This window comes from Scomber scombrus, chromosome 2, assembly GCF_963691925.1.
Source record: "Scomber scombrus chromosome 2, fScoSco1.1, whole genome shotgun sequence".
NCBI lineage: Eukaryota > Metazoa > Chordata > Actinopteri > Scombriformes > Scombridae > Scomber > Scomber scombrus.
This window is the reverse complement of record NC_084971.1, coordinates 18076765-18096017: the sequence shown is the minus strand read 5'-3', so window position 1 is coordinate 18096017 and position 19253 is coordinate 18076765. Positions and strand designations below refer to the sequence as shown.

Sequence of the window (19253 nt, the reverse complement as noted above, 5' to 3'; positions counted from 1 at the left end):
GTCAGTGTGGCAATAATATACTGTATACCTCACGTCCTGTCCACAAAAAGTATGGAGGTGTTCCCTCCTGACATTCAGGAGTGCAAATACCGTTTGTGTAAAATAAATGTTTCTTTTCTTTGCTGACATAAACTGACACACATTATTTTAACTACACTCATTCACTCACAATCACGCACCCAACACATGGTCCAACACTTTGGGTCAAAATATAAACTAATATAGGCTATCATTAAATAAAGCAGAAAAACCTGATAACCTTACCACAAATGTTATATCAGACAAGTGTCTCTACAACAGCTGTCATGATCTCACTCACCAGTGGCAAAGGCTGAAGGACTTCCTAAGGAACAGAAGCATCTCATTGGCATACAAACAAAGATTAAATAGGTTCTTTATATTACCCAGTATGCTTAACTCAAAATCAAAAAATAAACTCTAAAATAAGACAGACAACAAAGTTAAAAGCAAAGTTTAGACAATACTCTCCTCAAAGCAGCTGTCAGTGCAGTGTTCAACTTCATGCACAGACAAACATACGATACCTACAGTACAACCTCACTCACAGCCACTATCCACACAATAAGAGCCATGATCAACAATTTAAAAGAAAAGAAAAAAATGAGAATATGAGAAAAATATAACACAGAAAGACACACACAGAAGGGACTGAGAGGCAGAAGTGCAATCCATATAACTACAAAGCAGTCAAAGCTAGGATCATAATGACAGATGTTGATTAGTCATGCCTGCTCTACTTCACATGAGTGATTATTAATTCCTAGGCTACAGATGTCAGTAATGTCTAGATTATAGATAATATATAATTCCCAAAGACAGATTACACAGCCTACACAAAACACAGCAGCAGCAGTTAAATTCAGTGTCGATACAGTCTGGTTTTCTCTGTGTGACATCGTGACTACCTGAATTGAAAGAGCGGAGAGGCAAGTACAGTGAGTGAGACAGTTTTCCAGTAAAGGAATATCTGAGAAACTCTGGTTGTGAGACGCAGTGCAATGTGAAATATTGTCTTTCAGTCCAAGCACCCACTCAGAGAGCAGTATTAGTATTTCACGGGTAAAGTGATCTTTACCTTTAGGAGGTTTGTGAGTTGGCTGATGTGAATAGCATTTCTCTGTTTTCTAGTTGTTGTTGTTGTTTTTTTGTCGCTCTACCACAGCATCAAGACAAAACATCAAAGACAATTATGACATGAGAATCAAACATTTTGAGGAAAACAACAAAAGGCTTTCTTTGGTCACAAAAAGGTAAAACAACATCAGAACATGAAAAGGAAATCATGACTACGTAATACCAGCCAGGGAAGAAAACTCCAAATTGTGAACAAAAGATCATCTTCCAGGACCTAAATGGGAAGACTGTGGTAGCTTTGAGGTGCCTTGGTGCACACTGAGATTGCATGTGGCTAATGCATAGGATTAGGGGGAACTTTAGCATGGGCAGAGCCAGCGGCTGGGAGTGTTAAACTCTCTTCTACACATTCTTCTATTCTTTCTCCTCCTCTTCCTCCTCCTCCTCCTCCTCATCATCATCATCATCATCATCATCATCATCATCATCATTGTCCTCCTTTTCTTCTTCCCAGTAGTGGTGAAAGAGCTGGTGGAGATGCTGCCGGAGATCACATGGTTTTGATCCCTTTGTAGGGCTGTCCACTTGCTCTAGAAGGATCTGTTCTCGCTGCCCAGCTCCCTTCACCACTGTTCGTCTGAGGGTGTGACCTTTACGCATGTGGGCCCTACAGAGGGGGAAACAGACACAAACAGAGGAAAATGCTACAGTCAGCAACCTTAGAAAACACATGTGGCTTTGCAAAAATAAATCAAAGAAACAGATGTTGCAATACTTGAAATTGCATATCATAGGAGTACCCACAAAGGATAACATGCTTTGTAAATCATGCAGAACACTTAAAACCCAACACAACACATTCTTGGAAATTGAAACTTTTGTTTCTTTGAGCTGATATTCATCTTGTGACTTTCATTAACTTTGTTCCTGAATTTATAAGGCCATTTCCCTGCTGTGGTACGGTAAAACATAGTTGTATACAAAACATCCCAAAGTAATCATTGAAATAACAGGATATAATTAATAGAATAAAGCTAGGCTTTACTAAAACACTCATGAATTGAATCAAACTCTAATGTTAGAAATGTAAAACTGTGGGATGCAAGCTGCACTGAGTAGCACAGTATTAATCATTACAACTGCAGGCATGGGACAACGATGGGACAACCGTTTTATTTCTCCTAAATGACAAAATTAAACACAATTATCTAGTCAGATTAGTTTTATGTTATCTCTCTTTGAATAAGAATACAAAAAGTAGCAGTATGCTAATGTTAGAAACGGAAACATATGTCATCTAGTAAAATGAATAAACTTACAGCATGGCTGTCATTTTAAAAATTCACAAGCAATTACAGAAACGCAATCAAGCAAGCGCACTCAGGTATTCACGCACACCTCCTGAACACAGTTCCATCTTCTTTGACAGTCTCTCTCTCTACCACATGAGGGAGCTCTGATCTGGTAAAGCCACTTATATAACCTAGTGCCTGGTGGCATGAAAACGAAAAAAAACAATATTAACTTATTATTTATTATTCATTTATTTATTAATTAATTAATGAAAACCAGAGGATTGGTAATTACTCCATACGCACATGAAATGATTTTCTAAACCGACAAGTACTGTAATTGAGCTACAGTATGTTGACAGCATCATACTGCTATCTTCAATTTGTTTTATTCCATACAGTTTGTCTAGGTTAGGAAATAATGGTTACAAGGTTAATAACAAACCTGCTTGAAGTCCTCTTGAGCTGAGGGGAGGTCAGAAGCCAAAGACGGGTCACCTTGGTGTGTCATTGTCCTTTCACCCTCCACCACCGTTTTCTTTTCTACCTGACTGACCTTAGAACCCTCAGGTGAACCCTCTTGCCTTGATAATGAGAAACCCTCACATTCAGCAAATGTTACCTAGGTTAGAAGAAAATGTTACTGGTTTGTATTTTGATTGTCCTTTATGAACTACTACCAATGTAAATGTTGATGTATCTGGCATTTCTCGGTTAAAATATGATTTGGAGGGTATGATAATAAACACACATAATACACAGTACACACACCTCTGTATGGTCTCCTTCACTCTTTACTACAGTCCGCTTCACCACCTTGGAGTATCCATCTCCCTCGGCCATACTGATTGACACTTGGGGAGCTCCGTCTAATAAGACCTCTTCATGCTCCACTCCATCGGCAGAAACACATTTGCGAATAATTTTACGGGTAACCTGGGGAAGGTCATGTAGTCAAAGACCATAAGGTGGAGAGGCATTCATTTTAATAAAAAGGTGACCATTGGAATATTTTGGTTGTCTCTGTCTCTGAATGAAATGAAGCAACAATGCAGCAAAGAGCCTTTTATATTAATGCACAATCACAAAGTTGCTTTACTGGCTATTGTCACTTTCAGTTTAAATTAGGGCTTTCAAAGTTAACGTTTTTATAACACGTTAACGCAAATTCATCTTAACAGCGTTATTTTTTTAAACACGTTGTGTTTGTCCCTTGTCCCGGCCTGTAGTTTGGAAATAAGGAAGCGATGCAGCAGTAATGTTTTGGATAACAAGCAGAAATTGATCAAGGAAATAGTCTTATGAACGGCAAATTCAGCTCAAAGCCCTGCCAGATGTTCTATCCACAAGACCAACGTTTTTTTCATAACGGAGTACGTTGAGTCTCAAATACCAGTCACTGGCCAAGCAGCTGATACAGAGAGACCTCCTCCTGGTCAACAAAGGTGTGTGTGTGAGTGTGAGCGTGTGAGCAAAGCAGAGAGAGAGACAGAGAGAGAGAGGGACTGTGTGTGTAAATGGCTGGGTGAATGTAACTAGTTCCTAACTGATATCATAACTGACAGCAGATTTTTGGAGCATGCAGTATTTCATTGTTCTGGATTGTTTCAATAATAATAAACATACATTTGCATTAAGCAAGCAAATGTATCCACTCTCATGTTAATAAGAGTATTAAAAAATATATATTTTAAAGTACATTTAGAATTTTTTTTAAATGTGCGATTAATTTGCGATTAAATATTTTAATCGATTGACAGCCCTAGTTTAAATACTGCCCTCTTAAATAAAAACCTTATATACGATCATGGTTTACCTTTTTGACAACGATGTGTCCATTTTCATCCTTGTACTTTTCTTCTGTCATTGACTGAGTAGGGAGGTTTGGCATATTTTCAGCCTGTAAGGGATAAATAACGTACATAATGAGGAATGTGAACTTGGATCAGTGTAATGTTTAATTTCCCGCTTGAAAAATTAAATGCTGAGACATGTTAGAGAAAGTACGGCATCCAAACTTCCATTTTAAATATTATTTCAGTGAGAGAACCTTGGATACAGGAAACAAACTTGCATTCTCTGGGAAAAAGGTTATGTTAGCAAACAAACAAACACAGAAGTGCTGACAGCAGCATAAATCATCTCCATGAGGCTTAGCCATCTGTGCAAATCAAGTGTTATGCTTCTTGTGAACTTTACATTAATCTTCAAACACACATATTTCACCCATTTTGATTAGACTAAATGTTGTTAGACAGTAAACCTCTCAACTTGACAATGAACACTGAAAATTGCACTCTGGGAGTAACACCCTGCATGCTCATTTAAAACACCACCAATCATGCTAACTAGATACCTGGATGACAACTCTCCTTCGCACTATTCTGGTGGTGAGAAATTCATCCTCTGAACTTTCTGACATTGATCCAAGCTCTGCGGTGATCTCCTGACCAGGTAACACAAATCCATGAAGATTTAATGAATGACAATATATGAATACTACTGCTGTATATTTGGAGCAAAGCAAGTAATAAGCAGAGTGATATGGTGCACTTTCCACTGATTTTGAGTATTTACAATGAATTTTTCATGTTTTACTCATGTTGGAAAGTATAGCATGTCAATCTGTAACTCGGGAAATTGCTTTCAAAACATACCATGCTTGTTTTGAATTAAAGAGTCAATGCACTCATTGCTGATGAAGAAAAAACATATAGCTTATGTTATTAATGTGAGTGATACTGCTGGTTACTGACAAGTGACATGCTGAGCTGGGACTGGTTAAATGGAAAATAAAAATAAAAATGGGGGTTATAAGGAGTTTTACATCCCATCCATGTAGCCAGAGGGTTAGCAATCATTCCTCTTTGAAGCAAATATAGTATTTGGTTAAGCTCAGCTCTAGTAAAAGCTTGTAGACTGGTATGGTTTACCAAAGTTCGTCTTACCCGTGTGAGAGATTTTTTAGTATCATCACATGCTCCCATTTCACAGACAGGAGGCTCACACAAGGTGAATTCTTCATCAGATGCTTCTGAATAGTCTAATAATTCTTCACTCTCTTCATGCACATTAGGAAGAGGTTCGTGGACAAAAAAAGCGTCCTCATAATCTTCACTTCCGGAGGACGACAGCACTCCTCTATTCACCTTTTCTTGCTTTCCAGTAAGGCTGAGATTATCCTGAGGCTGACATCTACTTGACCTAGACCTTGTCTCTGGTTCATCAGGCTCAGTCTCCGAGAAATCTGATGCACCCTGTTTGCAGTCAAAATAAGGCTCTGGGTCGGAGTATTGAAAGGTTGGGCTGTCTGCATTATTATGTACAATTTCTGCATATTCTGGGGGCATGTGGCTATAGTTGCTAGTGGTACAAGAGGTCTCTGCATATCCAGGTGGGATGCTGTACTCCTCATCAGAAGATGATGTAGTCATTTCTGTGTTGGGTTTAGCTAAAATAAACTGAGAGGCAAAACCTTCATACTCTACTGGAGTCAGAGGTTGTTCTGACTGCTGCGAACTGGTCCTCAGCCTATCCTCATCTGAAAATGTCTCTGAGTTTCCTGAGGAAGGGTATGGCATCAGTTCATCAAAGCTGAAATGTCTTGCAGATGTAACTGTCTCAGGAGTCAAATCTGAAGGAGACTTAGAAAAAAAAATATCCATCTGCATGGTTTCAACAGAAGTTGCCTCACATAAATGTGTACTTTGATCTTGGATACTCTGTGTTGCTGCTTCTTCTGTCAAACCCCTTGAGTCATTAGGTGATGTAGATGATTCACATTTTTCTTGACTTTGAAGTATGTCACTTGTATAATCAGTTGTTCCAGATACTTTAGGGAAAGACAGGGAAGGATATGTCTCTGTAGTATTTTCATAATTGCTAGACTGGAATATATCCAAAGGAAAACTTGAGCTCATTGGCGGTCCCATTACTTCACAATCTCTTTGAGGAGATTCTGGAATTGAAAAGGACTCAGTTGGGGATACAGGACTGTCTTTACTACTACTGAGACTTGACGGTTCACTTGGTAGGCTTGAGTGTTTTGTTAGAAAAGGTGTAAGTGAGACTACTTCAGATTCAGCTTGAATGGATGTCTGGAAATGTGTAGGAACTGTGATTGCTGCATTTGTCTGATTATCTTCTGCAAGCTGTATCATAGATGACATACTGACTTTTAGGGTATCACTATCCTCTGCAACACATTGATCATCAGGTGGAAGGTCTTCAAACTCATCTACTTCATCAACATCCGGGCTTTCATCCCTGTATTCTGACAGCGGTGGAACAACTGTCTCTGGTTCAAACTTAAGTTTAATTTCTTCCAGATCTGAAAGCAGTTGTACAAGCTGTGGGGACCTTGACCCTGGTGGTGTTGGAGTGGACTTGGAGGACATGACAATTTGATCATCTGGACTTTCTTGAGCTGTTTGACAGAGTGAGTCTGGGGCTATTGGGCTTAGTTTAGAATCATTTGGCAAGGATGGTGTCTCAGTTGGAAAGAGCTGACTCTGCTCTAAATCAACATTAGTTTGTTTAGTAGATTCTGAAAGATTTGCTTTGGAAGATGGTGCTGAAACCTGCAAAACATGATACAATAGAGTGGAGAAAAATATAAATAAATATGATTTGTGATTTCCTTTTGTGAAGAAAGAGTCATATGAAGCATGCACTTGTCAAAGACAATGTCTCAAATGCAGAAATTTACTTGTAGCCCACTTGCATTTACATCATTTTGGTATTATCTAATGTATAATCAACAAAACACACACATAAAACGCATAATGTGTTGTAAAATTAAGACATTTTTTAAAATATAATTGATAATAGCATGTCTGGAGATATTCAGTTGAGTATGTCACTGGATAGCACAATATGATTATAAAAGCGGGGCACAAATGAATTCAGGATTTGGTGCAACATGAAAGTGGACATGCGTCATTTTACACATGTTTATGCCCTGTCATAGTTAAAGGGCATGAAGTACTTCCCATGAAAATGCTAAACCCACCAGTTTACAGTATTTGTCACAGCTACTTCCAGACCTGAAAGCAGCAACTGCTGTCTGTTTAACTTCTGGTCTGCCCCATATCCAAAAAATTACACAGACACACACTGCTTCACTTACACAACATTTTGAAAATCATATTCACACCTACACAAGGTGAAAATATTACAATAAACAACCAGAAAGGGGAAGGAGGACAGTAGTGGGTGGATATGTTGAGTAACAGACATCACATTTAATTTTGAAACTAATCTGAATTCTGAATTTGAGTGTTTTGGATATGACTGCAACTCATGTCATACAATTTTAGGAAAAATAATGGGTGCCAATGGGGTGGTATGTCTCTGGGATCTGTTATTATTTAATAGGAGCCCGTGCCTTACAAACAGAAAAGCAAACCAGCAGCAGTACAGACATTACATGCATCTAATTGTGGCAAGTCAAACACTTGGTTTAGACTTTTATGGCTGTTAAGATCTAAGATCCAAAAAGCGCTATGCAACTAACTGCAACGAGAGTTAAAAAAACCCAAAACAATGAAAATGTATGTCATCTAGGCAAGATATAAATTAGGCACTTGAATCTCTCGGTTTGACGCAATCAAGTCAGGCAGCCTAAAAGTATCACAAAGTCCATTGGTTAGCCTTTTATCTAACTTTTGAGAATATTCTATACCAGGACAAAAGTATAACTATGTGATTTCCATTAGTTGTGCTTCACTGAAATATCATTCCTTCTGCTCTAATGCAAAACATGCCACAACACGGCAGTGAGGCCATTGTAATTAGTGAAAGCTTGAGGCAAGAGTTCAACATTCACATTTTATGTATTGCCATATTTATTACTTTTGAAAGCAACACTGCATTCTCTGCTGAGCATAGCTTGTGCTGTCTTACCGACACTGAGAAACGTTTGCTCTCGTCCTCTCTCTGGATTTTCTTTCCATTGTTTTTTCTTTCCAAACAAATCTTGGGTGTGTGTCATCTTTAATTGTAATTCGGGGTCTGTCAAGTGGTCTTCGTTTCACTGATTGATTCTTTGTTTGAGTTTATTCATGGACAGCCTCCTCCAGCCAGACAGCATGATGAAATTCCAATGTTTGTACTACAGATGGCATGTGACTCAACTCAATGCAAAACTGGATAATCATGTCTTCCAATTGGTGACATCAACATCTCAGGATGTAAATATGTTACTGTACGATCAAAAACTGTGAAGTGGGATAGTGATGAATTCTTTAATAGTTTGGAATATGGTATCATAGTTTCTAAATGAGAAGATTTGGTTGGGCAAGTCATGCTTCTCTTCCATGCTTCTTGGACCATTTATCAACAGTACCTTGAGAGAAATGAACCTTGTCATAGACATGTACTCCTTCACAGACTGGATCACAAATATGTGACATTCACCTCTTGCAGACACACCTCTATACAAATCTGCTCTCTGTGGTAACAGTCCCATCTGGGAGACTTTACCAAGATGGCAGCTGGTTTAAACTTTCATCTAGATCTTCTATCGATTCAAGAATTTGAGGGTTAGGTTCTTAGCTCAGATAGCTAGTAGTCAAGAAATGACTGCATGTATTCTTCCCTGATGGCATGTTGTTGACACACTCAACATTAATCAGTACAGTCTCTTTAGCATTATGGAGTCTGGTGAAATAAATCTATTTTCTGACAAATGCATATAACAGCAAGGATGAAAGTCAAAGTGATGATTTTTTGAGTCAGGAGACATGGCAGTCAACACATCAAATGATGTAAATGACTCTGGAGAAGATGGCCTCCGGTTACTGAAGAAGTAGTTTGAAAATATAGGGTGTTGATCATCTGTACTTCTTCAGGCTGTGGTAGTCTATACCACGTAAGTGAAAAAATGTCTGTTTCAGACGGTGATATGCCAGTGCTGGTTTGACATTGTGACAAAACAGAACAAGTAATTAGAACATTTGAGAACAAAGACTCATTTACACTTTTATCATCTGAAGTTATGAAAACTGTAAGATAACCATGAAAATAGATATAGTAGATATAATAGCCACCAGCTGTAACCAGCTGTAAAGCTAGTGGCTATTACATAATACTGTTTTTTAATGGTTTATCATAAATCAGTGGGTCGCAACTTGTGGGTCGAAAAGTGGATTCTGGGTTCATTCTGAATGAGTGGTTGAGCATTTGGGTCAATTTCATCTTTTACTACTTAGTGCCATGAATGTATGAAGAGAACTGGATACAGTGTCAAAGGCGGGGTATAGCCCGTTCATTCCTATGAAAGTTGCACATTCGTATATGAATCAAAAAAGGTAACTACCTGAAAACATACTGTGCACTCTCTGTGGGCCCAATTCACCACGGGGCTTGCTCACCAGAGACTTCTCCCAGCTGAAATGTCTAATTTCAGGTTAAGCCCTCCAGCTAACTTGAATGGGGATAAAAATGATTCAATCATGCAGCTTTTCTAGACTTTGGAAATGTGATTGGACTGAAGAGATCAAATTAAATAGGAAAACATGCTATCTTGTGGGAGTAGTGATGCTTGTAAAAATGTATACACTGATTTTCAGATGTTTCTTTCACAATGTGAGTCTATGAGAAAGAGTCTTTTTGGGCCCAATAGAATCATGTGACATTGCAATTACACGGTTTGGCTGCTATGTCAAATTGGCTTCAAAGGCTGGTGCTTTATCTGTACCCAGTTATCTTAATACATGCATGGTCCGTGCTACAAACCCATGAGTATAATAATAAGCAACTTTACAGTACACATAACCAAGCGATGGTGGTTTTTTGGATCATGTGACACTTACTTTGCATGTCCACTGACTGTAGTGTTTTTTTTCCAGAGAAAAAGAGAAAACCTGCTCCACATCAGGCTGAACAAAATTGAAAAAACATATTCAGCTTGTTTTTTTTCCCACACTCAACACAAAAGGGGAAAAAAATGCTTTGTGTAATGAAGTAGAGGCCTTGCTTAAAACGTAGCTTTAAAATTATTTTCCCCCATTTTCTTTGTATTAGGCATATTTACTTTTTCTGCTGTATAAACAGTTTTAGTAGTTGTACTTAAAAAATAGTTTTGAATTAGACTGAATTAGTGAAATTTTTTTTTCGAATGTATCCATATTTCATTGGTTTCTCCATAAGTTGTGCTTGTTGGTTAGTATTTTTTCAACTTGTTAAGTATAGGGTTGTGGTCTTTTTCGGTCCTTTTGTGATCTGCTTTAATGCTGTGATTCTAGGATTCTAAATAAATATTAATTATCTTTTTTTAATCCCTTTATTTCTTTAAATGTTCAGTTTAAGCCCTAATTATCTTCTCTTGATGCAATGCATCTTATTTTATTGACATAAGCCTCAGTTGTAATTAAGTTATCATTTTTTTAAAGGGGCATTCATGGTTAAAAATGTCTCCTTACAAAGAAAATCAACTGACAGGCATAATAGAGGGATGGAATTATATTGAATGGGTATAAAATATTTCAATGTTTAGACTGTGATCTGATGTAAAAATATATAGACCTCCTGAGCTAGACCATTTTGGAACCACTACCATAAAAAATACTTTTCAAAATTACATTCGAATCTTTTTTTTTTTTACAACAGGAGCATGCTCCCTTATAAATTGGATCATACAAATGTGAAATTAAGGGGTTAAGGAAAGCCTTATGTGTAACTCTGTATTCCTTGGTATATGATGTGGAGTGTGATGACAATAATTCAGAAGGGATGAGTTTCAGCTTGGTTAATTTTTTCTCTGACTTGCGGACTAGCACAGAATGATCATGGGAGCATGGTTTCAAATCAGAGGACAACAAACTGGGAGAGAATGTATGTTCCTTGATTAAACAATCTGATTGTTTTTCATGCACAGAACCCCATTCAGCATCTGCATATGAAAGAAGTCTTGCAACAGGCAGTAATTCAGATGAACATATAGTCAAACTATGTTTTTGGGGTTTATCTTGTGAAGAAACTGAATCTGGCGAGTCTGGTCTATTGTCCTCATATAACTCCTCCAGACAAAGTCCTAAATACTCAATATCTGACAATGTTGAAAGAGGTGATTGTGGTCTACTTTCAGAGTACTGTAAGTAATAGTCACAACATTGACCCTTCATCTGGCCAAATATCATGTGAGGAGAGAAAGAGTGCTGCTCAACTGATGCCACAGATTCTGGGGAGGATGGTCTAAAGTCTGCCAACCAGTCCTGAAGGAGCGAAAAGTCAAAATTGGAAGAGGCTCTGCCACTAAAGAACCTGTCAAGTTCAAAGTCTGATAAAACTGACTGTGGGGAATCTGGTCTGGTCTGATCAAAGAGGGTTTCCAGACACAAATCGGTACCTTCCCAGTCCGAAATTGTTGATTCTGGTGTAAAAGACCTGTACCTTGACAGTTCCGCATCATAGCCAATATGGGGCAATGTGAACTGAGGAATAGGTGAGTCCGGAGACAATGCCCTACTACTAAAGAACTTATCAAGTTCAAAGTCTGATGAATCTGACTGCGGGGACTCTGCTCTGGTCTGATCAAAGAGGGTTTCCAGACACAAATCAGTACCTTCCCAGTCCGAAATTGTTGATTCTGGTGTAAATGACCTGTGTCTTGACAGTTCCACATCATAAGCAATATAAGGTGGTCTGAACTGACTAACAGGTGAGTATGGAGGCAATGCCTTGCTACTGCCATTAAAGAACATGTCAAGTTCAGCTTCATTGTGTGAAGCAATGTAATCTGATGAATGTGATCTTTTGTCTTCAGCAACATCTTGAGATGTAAGTGCTGAATGTGGTGTACTTTCAGAGTACTTCAAGTAATAGTCAGAAAGTTCATTTTTTATTAGGTCAAATGTTATGTGAGGAGTCAAATAATGCTTATCGATAGATGCAACATCATTGGCTGAGGATGGCTCAGATTTTTCCGGGCAATTCTGAAGGAGGAAAACATCACGACTGAAAGACGCTGTTTCAGTCAATGACTCCGCTTTGTTTGATGTTGAAGCTATATCACTGTAAAAGTTCAACTCTGAAAGCCAGTAATCAATGAAAGACTCATTAGTTTCTGCTTCTGGCTTTGTGATTTCAGATGACAGTGGTTGAAATTGAAAAGTGTTATCTGTGTTTATTGAATTGTCCAAAACCTCAACATTCATACTTGTAACGTCGGTATGTGGATGACATTTTGGAGATGAAGCAGAATTAGTTAATGAAGGTTCTCCTTTTGCAGTTTTTGCATGCCATGACATTAAATCAGTATCATTTGGGATGTTTTCAGCACAACATTCATCAAGATGTGAGGAAGAATCATTTATAGAACCTTGAAAATCACACTTTATGGATTTGCAATTTGAAATTGACAGATGTTGAGATGGATAATCATTTGATGTGACAGAGCCCTGATAGACTGGAGCACAATTATCAGACTCTACTAATTTTGGATTTAAAGGACTAGCCAGACTGACTTCATCAGTGCAGACTGGTGGAGACAGGTTAAACATTAAAATGTGTGATGAATCTAACTGTGGCAACTGTGGGCTGGTTTGATCAAAAGGGCTTTGGAGAACAAAATCGGTATGTTCAGAAAACTGTAAGTAATAGTCACAACGTTGACCCTTCATCTGGCCAAATGTCATGTGAGGAGAGAAAGAGTGCTGCTCAACTGATGCCACAGATTCTGGGGAGGATGGTCTAAAGTCTGCCAACCAGTCCTGAAGGAGCGAAAAGTCAAAATCAGAAGACACAGAATCTGGGGACAACGCCCTACCACGAAATAACCTGTCAAGTTCAAAGTCTGATAAAACTGACTGTGGGGAATCTGGTCTGGTCTGATCAAAGAGGGTTTCCAGACACAAATCTGTACCTTCCCAGTCCGAAATTGTTGATTCTGGTGTAAAAGACCTGTACCTTGACAGTTCCGCATCATAGCCAATATGGGGCAATGTGAACTGAGGAATAGGTGAGTCTGGAGACAATGCCCTGCTACTAAACAACTTATCAAGTTCAAAGTCTGATGACTCTGACTGCGAGCTCTCTGGTCTAGAGTGATCAAAGAGGGTTTCCAGACACAACTCTGTACCTTCCCAGTCTGAAATGGTTGATTCTGGTGTAGAAGACCTGTACCTTGACAATTCCACATTATAAGCCATATGGGGTGGTCTGAATTGAGGAACAGGTGAGTCTGGAGACAATGCCCTGCTACTAAACAACTTATCAAGTTCAAAATCTGATGAATCTGACTGCGAACTCTCTGGTCTAGGGAGATCAAAGAGGATTTCCAGACACAAATCTGTACCTTCCCAGTCTGAAATGGTTGATTCTGGTGTAGAAGACCTGTACCTTGACAATTCCACATTATAAGCCATATGGGGTGGTCTGAACTGAGGAACAGGTGAGTCTGGAGACAATGCCCTGCTACTAAACAACTTATCAAGTTCAAAGTCTGATGAATCTGACTGCGAGCTCTCTGGTCTAGAGTGATCAAAGAGGGTTTCCAGACACAAATCTGTACCTTCCCAGTCTGAAATGGTTGATTCTGGTGTAAAAGACCTGTACCTTGACAATTCCACATTATAAGCCAAATGGGGTGGTCTGAATTGAGGAACAGGTGAGTCAGGAGAAAGGGACCTATGGTCACTTTGAGATGCTACTGACTCTGCAGAATGCAGTCTTATCTCCTTGACCCAATTGTCTTTGACGGAGTCACTGCACTCATCTAATGACCGTGACGGGAGACTGAAAGGTTTCAGCTCAACTGATTTGATGCTAAACAGAGTCTCTGCTTGTTTTTCATATTTAGTGCCCCGCACAACATCTGCATATGTAAAGGGTCTTGCACCAGGAAGTGCTTGAGTTGCAGATATTTTAACAGTACGTTTTTCATCTTCGTCCAGTGAAGAAACAGAATGTGGTGAGTCTGGTCTATTGTCCTCAAATAACTCCTCCAGACAAAGTCCTAAATAATCAAAATCTGACAATGTTGAAAGAGGTGATTGTGGTCTACTTTCAGAGTACTGTAAGTAATAGTCACAACGTTGACCCTTCATCTGGCCAAATGTCATGTGAGGAGAGAAAGAGTGCTGCTCAACTGATGCCACAGATTCTGGGGAGGATGGTCTAAAGTCTGCCAACCAGTCCTGAAGGAGCGAAAAGTCAAGATCGGAAGACACAGAATCTGGGGACAACGCCCTGCCACTAAAGAACCTGTCAAGTTCAAAGTCTGATAAAACTGACTGTGGGGAATCTGGTCTGGTCTGATCAAAGAGGGTTTCCAGACACAAATCTGTACCTTCCCAGTCCGAAATTGTTGATACTGGTGTAAAAGACCTGTACCTTGACAGTTCCGCATCATAGCCAATATGGGGCAATGTGAACTGAGGAATAGGTGAGTCTGGAGACAATGCCCTGCTACTAAACAACTTATCAAGTTCAAAATTTGATGAATCTGACTGCGAGCTCTCTGGTCTAGGGTGATCAAAGAGGATTTCCAGACACAAATCTGTACCTTCCCAGTCTGAAATGGTTGATTCTGGTGTAGAAGACCTGTACCTTGACAATTCCACATTATAAGCCATATGGGGTGGTCTGAACTGAGGAACAGGTGAGTCTGGAGACAATGCCCTGCTACTAAACAACTTATCAAGTTCAAAGTCTGATGAATCTGACTGCGAGCTCTCTGGTCTAGAGTGATCAAAGAGGGTTTCCAGACACAAATCTGTACCTTCCCAGTCTGAAATGGTTGATTCTGGTGAAAAAGACCTGTACCTTGACAGTTCTGCATCATAGCCAATATGGGGCAATGTGAACTGAGGAACAGGTGAGTCTGGAGACAATGCCCTGCTACTAAACAACTTATCAAGTTCAAAATCTGATGAATCTGACTGCGAGCTCTCTGGTCTAGGGTGATCAAAGAGGATTTCCAGACACAAATCTGTACCTTCCCAGTCTGAAATGGTTGATTCTGGTGTAAAAGACCTGTAACTTGACAATTCCACATTATAAGCCAAATGGGGTGGTCTGAATTGAAGAACAGGTGAGTCTGGAGACAATGCCCTGCTACTAAACAACTTATCAAGTTCAAAATCTGATGAATCTGACTGCGAACTCTCTGGTCTAGGGAGATCAAAGAGGATTTCCAGACACAAATCTGTACCTTTCCAGTCTGAAATGGTTGATTCTGGTGTAGAAGACCTGTACCTTGACAATTCCACATTATAAGCCATATGGGGTGGTCTGAACTGAGGAACAGGTGAGTCTGGAGACAATGCCCTGCTACTAAACAACTTATCAAGTTCAAAGTCTGATGAATCTGACTGCGAGCTCTCTGGTCTAGAGTGATCAAAGAGGGTTTCCAGACACAAATCTGTACCTTCCCAGTCTGAAATGGTTGATTCTGGTGTAAAAGACCTGTACCTTGACAGTTCCGCATCATAGCCAATATGGGGCAATGTGAACTGAGGAACAGGTGAGTCTGGAGACAATGCCCTGCTACTAAACAACTTATCAAGTTCAAAATCTGATGAATCTGACTGCAAGCTCTCTGGTCTAGGGTGATCAAAGAGGATTTCCAGACACAGATCTGTACCTTCCCAGTCTGAAATGGTTGATTCTGGTGTAGAAGACCTGTACCTTGACAATTCCACATTATAAGCCATATGGGGTGGTCTGAACTGAGGAACAGGTGAGTCTGGAGACAATGCCCTGCTACTAAACAACTTATCAAGTTCAAAATCTGATGAATCTGACTGCGAACTCTCTGGTCTAGGGTGATCAAAGAGGATTTCCAGACACAAATCTGTACCTTCCCAGTCTGAAATGGTTGATTCTGGTGTAGAAGACCTGTACCTTGACAATTCTGCATCATAGCCAATATGGGGCAATGTGAACTGAGGAATAGGTGAGTCTGGAGACAATGCCCTGCTACTAAACAACTTATCAAGTTCAAAATCTGATGAATCTGACTGCGAGCTCTCTGGTCTAGGGTGATCAAAGAGGATTTCCAGACACAAATCTGTACCTTCCCAGTCTGAAATGGTTGATTCTGGTGTAGAAGACCTGTACCTTGACAATTCCACATTATAAGCCATATGGGGTGGTCTGAACTGAGGAACAGGTGAGTATGGAGACAATGCCCTGCTACTAAACAACTTATCAAGTTCAAAATCTGATGAATCTGACTGCGAACTCTCTGGTCTAGGGTGATCAAAGAGGATTTCCAGACACAAATCTGTACCTTCCCAGTCTGAAATGGTTGATTCTGGTGTAGAAGACCTGTACCTTGACAATTCTGCATCATAGCCAATATGGGGCAATGTGAACTGAGGAATAGGTGAGTCTGGAGACAATGCCCTGCTACTAAACAACTTATCAAGTTCAAAATCTGATGAATCTGACTGCGAGCTCTCTGGTCTAGGGTGATCAAAGAGGATTTCCAGACACAAATCTGTACCTTCCCAGTCTGAAATGGTTGATTCTGGTGTAGAAGACCTGTACCTTGACAATTCCACATTATAAGCCATATGGGGTGGTCTGAACTGAGGAACAGGTGAGTCTGGAGACAATGCCCTGCTACTAAACAACTTATCAAGTTCAAAGTCTGATGAATCTGACTGCGAGCTCTCTGGTCTAGAGTGATCAAAGAGGGTTTCCAGACACAAATCTGTACCTTCCCAGTCTGAAATGGTTGATTCTGGTGTAAAAGACCTGTACCTTGACAGTTCTGCATCATAGCCAATATGGGGCAATGTGAACTGAGGAATAGGTGAGTCTGGAGACAATGCCCTGCTACTAAACAAATTATCAAGTTCAAAATCTGATGAATCTGACTGCGAGCTCTCTGGTCTAGGGTGATCAAAGAGGATTTCCAGACACAAATCTGTACCTTCCCAGTCTGAAATGGTTGATTCTGGTGTAGAAGACCTGTACCTTGACAATTCCACATTATAAGCCATATGGGGTGGTCTGAACTGAGGAACAGGTGAGTCTGGAGACAATGCCCTGCTACTAAACAACTTATCAAGTTCAAAGTCTGATGAATCTGACTGCGAGCTCTCTGGTCTAGAGTGATCAAAGAGGGTTTCCAGACACAAATCTGTACCTTCCCAGTCTGAAATGGTTGATTCTGGTGTAAAAGACCTGTACCTTGACAGTTCCGCATCATAGCCAATATGGGGCAATGTGAACTGAGAAACAGGTGAGTCTGGAGACAATGCCCTGCTACTAAACAACTTATCAAGTTCAAAGTCTGATGAATCTGACTGCGAGCTCTCTGGTCTAGAGTGATCAAAGAGGGTTTCCAGACACAAATCTGTACCTTCCCAGTCTGAAATGGTTGATTCTGGTGTAAAAGACCTGTACCTTGACAGTTCCGCATCATAGCCAATATGGGGCAATGTGAACTGAGGAACAGGTGAGTCTGGAGACAATGCCCTGCTACTAAACAACTTATCAAGTTCAAAATCTGATGAATCTGACTGCGAGCTCTCTGGTCTAGGGTGATCAAAGAGGATTTCCAGACACAAATCTGTACCTTCCCAGTCTGAAATGGTTGATTCTGGTGTAGAAGACCTGTACCTTGACAATTCCACATTATAAGCCATATGGGGTGGTCTGAACTGAGGAACAGGTGAGTCTGGAGACAATGCCCTGCTACTAAACAACTTATCAAGTTCAAAATCTGATGAATCTGACTGCGAACTCTCTGGTCTAGGGTGATCAAAGAGGATTTCCAGACACAAATCTGTACCTTCCCAGTCTGAAATGGTTGATTCTGGTGTAGAAGACCTGTACCTTGACAATTCCACATTATAAGCCATATGGGGTGGTCTGAACTGAGGAACAGGTGAGTCTGGAGACAATGCCCTGCTACTAAACAACTTATCAAGTTCAAAGTCTGATGAATCTGACTGCGAGCTCTCTGGTCTAGAGTGATCAAAGAGGGTTTCCAGACACAAATCTGTACCTTCCCAGTCTGAAATGGTTGATTCTGGTGTAAAAGACCTGTACCTTGACAATTCCACATTATAAGCCAAATGGGGTGGTCTGAATTGAGGAACGGGTGAGTCAGGAGAAAGGGACCTATGGTCACTTTGAGATGCTACTGACTCTGCAGAATGCAGTCTTATCTCCTTGACCCAATTGTCTTTGACGGAGTCACTGCACTCATCTAATGACCGTGACGGGAGACTGAAAGGTTTCAGCTCAAATGATTTGATGCTAAACAGAGTCTCTGCTTGCTTTTCATATTTAGTGCCCCGCACAACATCTGCATATGTAAAGGGTCTTGCACCAGGAAGTGCTTGAGTTGCAGATATTTTAACAGTACGTTTTTCATCTTCGTCCAGTGAAGAAACAGAATGTGGTGAGTCTGGTCTATTGTCCTCAAATAACTCCTCCAGACAAAGTCCTAAATACTCAAAATCCGACACTGTTGAAAGAGGTGATTGTGGTCTACTTTCAGAGTACTGTAAGTAATAGTCACAACGTTGACCCTTCATCTGGCCAAATGTCATGTGAGGAGAGAAAGAATGCTGCTCAACTGATGCCACAGATTCTGGGGAGGATGGTCTAAAGTCTGCCAACCAGTCCTGAAGGAGCGAAAAGTCAAAATCGGAAGACACAGAATCTGGGGACAACGCCCTGCCACTAAAGAACCTGTCAAGTTCAAAGTCTGATAAAACTGACTGTGGGGAATCTGGTCTGGTCTGATCAAAGAGGGTTTCCAGACACAAATCGGTACCTTCCCAGTCCGAAATTGTTGATACTGGTGTAAAAGACCTGTACCTTGACAGTTCCGCATCATAGCCAATATGGGGCAATGTGAACTGAGGAATAGGTGAGTCTGGAGACAATGCCCTGCTACTAAAC

The 19253-nt window shown here is 40.1% G+C and overlaps 1 protein-coding gene across 1 annotated transcript in view; it reads right to left on the bottom strand.

Annotated features, from left to right (window-relative positions):
- Positions 1 to 1747: 1747 nt before the first annotated feature.
- LOC133986011 (ankyrin-2-like) overlaps positions 1748 to 19253 on the bottom strand; it is a 123527-nt gene continuing 106021 nt past the window's right edge. Inside the window, exons 50-56 of the mRNA XM_062425781.1 lie at positions 6577 to 6967; positions 5336 to 5949; positions 4744 to 4833; positions 4204 to 4287; positions 3159 to 3323; positions 2833 to 3009; positions 1748 to 1762 (exon numbers count right to left, since the gene is read on the bottom strand). Of these exons, the coding sequence (XP_062281765.1) occupies positions 1748 to 1762; positions 2833 to 3009; positions 3159 to 3323; positions 4204 to 4287; positions 4744 to 4833; positions 5336 to 5949; positions 6577 to 6967 (1536 nt within the window). The remainder of the gene's footprint in view (positions 1763 to 2832; positions 3010 to 3158; positions 3324 to 4203; positions 4288 to 4743; positions 4834 to 5335; positions 5950 to 6576; positions 6968 to 19253) is intronic.